We start from the raw sequence: 3,924 nt of genomic DNA, 5'->3' as shown, positions 1-3,924 counted from the left end.
TTTTTCCTCAGTAACAGCATCAAGCCACACTTTGTGCTCCTTTGCCTCATCATAAGTCCTTGGAACAGCCTCTTGATCTAATACCCCAATGAACACTTGGTGCTCTTGTGGAACATGAGCTAGAGAACATACAGCTTGAGTTGGATGAGCTACTGCTTGATTGTTGTAGTAAACCCTTGTATTGATCCAATTAGAAGCTGGCTTCCTGATCCTTTGGCTTCGTCTAAGACATTGAGCAGCAGGTTCTTCTTCTGTGTGAACCGTTTCTTCTTGGCTTGGAGCTGGTTCATGTTCAGGTTCCTCTTGTAATGGTGAGTCAATATGGTCATTATCCATCTCATTACTAGACCCTCCGGTCTCAATCTCTTCTTCCTCATTAGAAGACTGTTGTTCCACCGATTCTTGAATGGGGCTCTCAGGAGCTGAGCTTGTCAATGGGGTTCCCTGTCTCAAACTCTCCAGCAAAGTTCTGAGAGTAGCAGCACGGTCTGAATTAGAATGAGGAAGATCCTTCAAGCTTTCCCAGTTTCTTTCCTCATAGAACCCTCGCTAATCTCTCAATAATTTCACAACTAACACCCTCCTTGTCTCAGGAATGTAACATTTGTAGCCCTTCTGATTGATAGAATAGCAAATGAACATCCCTTTTGTACTTCTTGCTTCTAGTTTGTTCCTTTGTTCCCCTGGTACTAAGACAAAACAAACACAACCAAATACTTTTAGATAATCGATTGATGGTTTGGATTGGTTTAATACCTCAAATGGGGAAGAATCTTGGAGGATTCTTGTGGGAAGCCTATTGATCAGATAACAGGCCGTGACTACAGCATCTCCCCAAAATCTCTTGGGCACGTTCATATGAAACATTAGGGACCTGGCCACCTCCATAAGATGCCTGTTCTTCCTCTCAGCAACTCCATTTTGCTGAGGAGTGTAAGGGCAGCTCGTTTGGTGCACTATACCATGCTGAATAAGGTGTTGTCTAAAGGCTTGGCTTGTGTATTCTCCACCATTATCTGATCTAAACACTTTGATCTTAGCATTATAATGGTTAGTTACATACTTTTGAAAGTTCATAAAAGCCTCTAGCACCCTATCTTTAGATGGCAACAAAGTTATCCAAGTGTATTTAGACTTCTCATCAATAAAGGTAACAAAATATTTATGATTTTCTCTAGACATGCAAGGAGAAGTCCATACATCAGAATGAACTAAATCAAAACAGTTCTCATATATAGTAGATGATTTAGGAAAGACAGTTCTACAATGTTTGCCTAAAATACAAGCCTCACAAGCATTGTTTTCAAATTTAACATTAGGCAACATCAAGTTCAAAGATCTATGATGGGGATGACCCAATCTAGCATGCCACAAAGCATTATTCTCAACAGCAGAACTAAAGACAAAAGCATTAGATAAAGAGGATGGCTCAGTATTTTCAAGAACATAAAGACCATCCTTTGTTATTCCTTGTCCGAGAAGCTTACTTGACTCAATATCCTGAAAGAAAACCTCATTAGGACTGAATATAGCATAACAATTTAGATCAGTAGTTGCTTTCTTAATAGACAACAGATTAGATGTGAATGAGGGCATGTAAAATGCTTTAGACTGTTTATCAAATAGCTTAAGATCACCAATGCCTTCTATCTTAACCTTTTCACCATTAGCAATAATCACATTTCCTAATGCAGGTTTCATGTTACTAATCAATTTAGCATCACTAATCATATGATGGCTAGCTCCAGAGTCAACAATAAGTGGTTTATCACTTTTTAAGGCATGATTAGCAGAGTGATTTTCTAAAGAATGATCATGCACAACAGTATTAGCGATTTGATTAGTCAAGTTATGATCATGTAATGCATGAAAGCTAAAGGCTTTAATCGGTTTACCAGACTCTTTAAGAGCCTTAATGAGAGCATCCAGATCTGATTTCTTCACATATTCAGCTGAGGCCCTCATAGCAACACCTTCCTTTTCACGGTCTGAGAGGCCAGCCTCCTCATGAGCATGAGCTTCATTCGCCCTAGGCTTCCTCTGGTCCTTGCGGCTTTGCTTGAGATGTGGGTACAAAATCCAGCACTTGTTCTTCAAGTGACCCTTCTTTTTACAGTGCTCACATACCCACACTTCACGCTCCTCACCACCATAAGAACCCTTGTTGGCCGCTACAGCTTCACTCTTGTTAGCCATCACCAAGTCACTTCCTTTGTTACCAAAGAGACCCAAAGAGCCTTGTTCCTTCTGGATCTGAGAGCAAACTTCCTCCAGGCTTGGTAGAGTCTTGGATCTGAGCATGTGCTTCACCAGATCATTGTAAGTTGGGTTCAAGACCATGAGAAGAGCAAAGACCTTATCTTGCTCTCTTCTTTCATTCAGAGTCTCAGCATCAACAGTGGCCGGCCTCAGCATCTCAAGCTCTGCCCAAAGAGATCTGAATCTACCAAAGAAGGTGTTAAAGTCCAGATCTCCTTGGTGGAAGCTGTTTATTGCCTTCTTAACCTCAAAAACTCTGGTGAGATTACATGTGTTTCCAAACACATTCTTCAAAGTATCCCACAGCTCCTTTGCACTCTCACAATAGGAGTAAGATTCCAACACAGGGATATCCAAAGCACCATGGAGAATAGCTAGAACCGCCTGGTCTTCCTGATACCACTCATCAGAATCAGTCACAGCCGGCTTCTTTCCTCCTTCTTTAGATTCGCCACTCTTTGCATCTTCAACATGATGCCATAGCTTCCTTCCACACAACACAGCCTTAGCTGTTCTTGCCCAAAGCAGATAGTTGTCTGCTCCTTTGAGAACAATCGGTAGAGCCTGAGCTTTGTTTCCCTCCATAGCAACCGTAGCAACACAGATTAACAGAGAAAGAAGAGAAAGTTTGAGTCTTTCACAAGAACAGGGTTTGTACGGACGTTTTCTGGGTTTAGAACGAAGAACAAGCGGTTTTGGAGATGAGATTAGAGAGAAAACAAGAGAAATAAGCCACCAGATTCAAGAACCTGGCTCTGATACCATGAGAGAATATATAGATTAGCAGCGGATAAGAGATGATTAAGAGATTAAGAGATTGTGTTGAGAGATTAGTGATGAACTCGGATGAATGAAGAGAGAATAGAGAGAATGGTGAGAAAGAGATTACTTTTCTCATTTCTTAGAATCACATTTACAGGTGTATACAGCTATTAAAGGAAAAGCAAAGAGCATATTCTAAGAATCCTAAGCTATAGTCCAAATAAGGAAAAAGCAAAAGTAAAAGGAAAAGTAGCTTTTCAAACGGTCACAAAGGGATAAGGCTCCTTTCCCTCTTTTATCTTTGAACGCCAAAGGAGAAGAAGAGACTTGGAGAGAAAGGCTTCTAGATAACTTGATGAAGAAGCAACCCTAAGCATGGTCTTGTACGGACTTGTACGGACATACTTGAGAAGATCAGCTGAATCCTTAATGATAATGATCTCTCTTGATTAACAGTCCCCCTCAAGCTAAGCCTTAAGGAAATGGAGGCTTAGATTGGAAGTTAGGAGACTCACCTCATTAAAAAAAACCTAAGTATGGAAAACCCAATGGGACAAAACTATAAGAATCAGAAAACTGGGACTCTTTTTACTAAAAGTCATATTCTGTTCCCAATTGGCAAACTCCCACTTGTCAATATAATGCTAATTGGGATCAGAATATGACTTTTACTAGAAAGAGTCCAAGTTTTCTGGTTTTCATAAGAGATTGAGATGATGCATCTCCTTCCACATTTAGGATTCTCTACCTCCTATTTCTATTCTCAGAACCCCGCTTGTCAATATAGTTCCATTTTGGATCAGAATATGACTTTTCCTAAAGAGAGTGCCAGTTTTTAGATTTTCATAGGAGAGATTGGGTGTATCCAAAGGAATAAGAAAACATGTAAATGATGTATCTCCT

At 40.3% G+C, this 3,924-nt stretch overlaps 1 protein-coding gene across 1 annotated transcript; it reads right to left on the bottom strand.

Moving 5' to 3' along the window:
• Window positions 1-664: 664 nt before the first annotated feature.
• Window positions 665-2,844, bottom strand: LOC112084331. Its single transcript, XM_024153448.1, has 2 exons — window positions 1,896-2,844; window positions 665-1,500 (listed from the first exon to the last, which is right to left on the bottom strand). The coding sequence occupies exons 1-2, from the start codon at window positions 2,842-2,844 to the stop codon at window positions 1,493-1,495; spliced, it is 957 nt and encodes a 318-aa protein (XP_024009216.1). The 3' UTR covers window positions 665-1,492.
• Between the last annotated feature and the right edge of the window lie 1,080 nt (window positions 2,845-3,924).

This window comes from Eutrema salsugineum, unplaced genomic scaffold (assembly GCF_000478725.1).
Source record: "Eutrema salsugineum unplaced genomic scaffold, Eutsalg1_0 scaffold_477, whole genome shotgun sequence".
Lineage (NCBI taxonomy): Eukaryota > Viridiplantae > Streptophyta > Magnoliopsida > Brassicales > Brassicaceae > Eutrema > Eutrema salsugineum.
The sequence above is the reverse complement of the archived record's forward strand: the minus strand, read 5'-3'. Positions and strand labels throughout refer to the sequence as shown.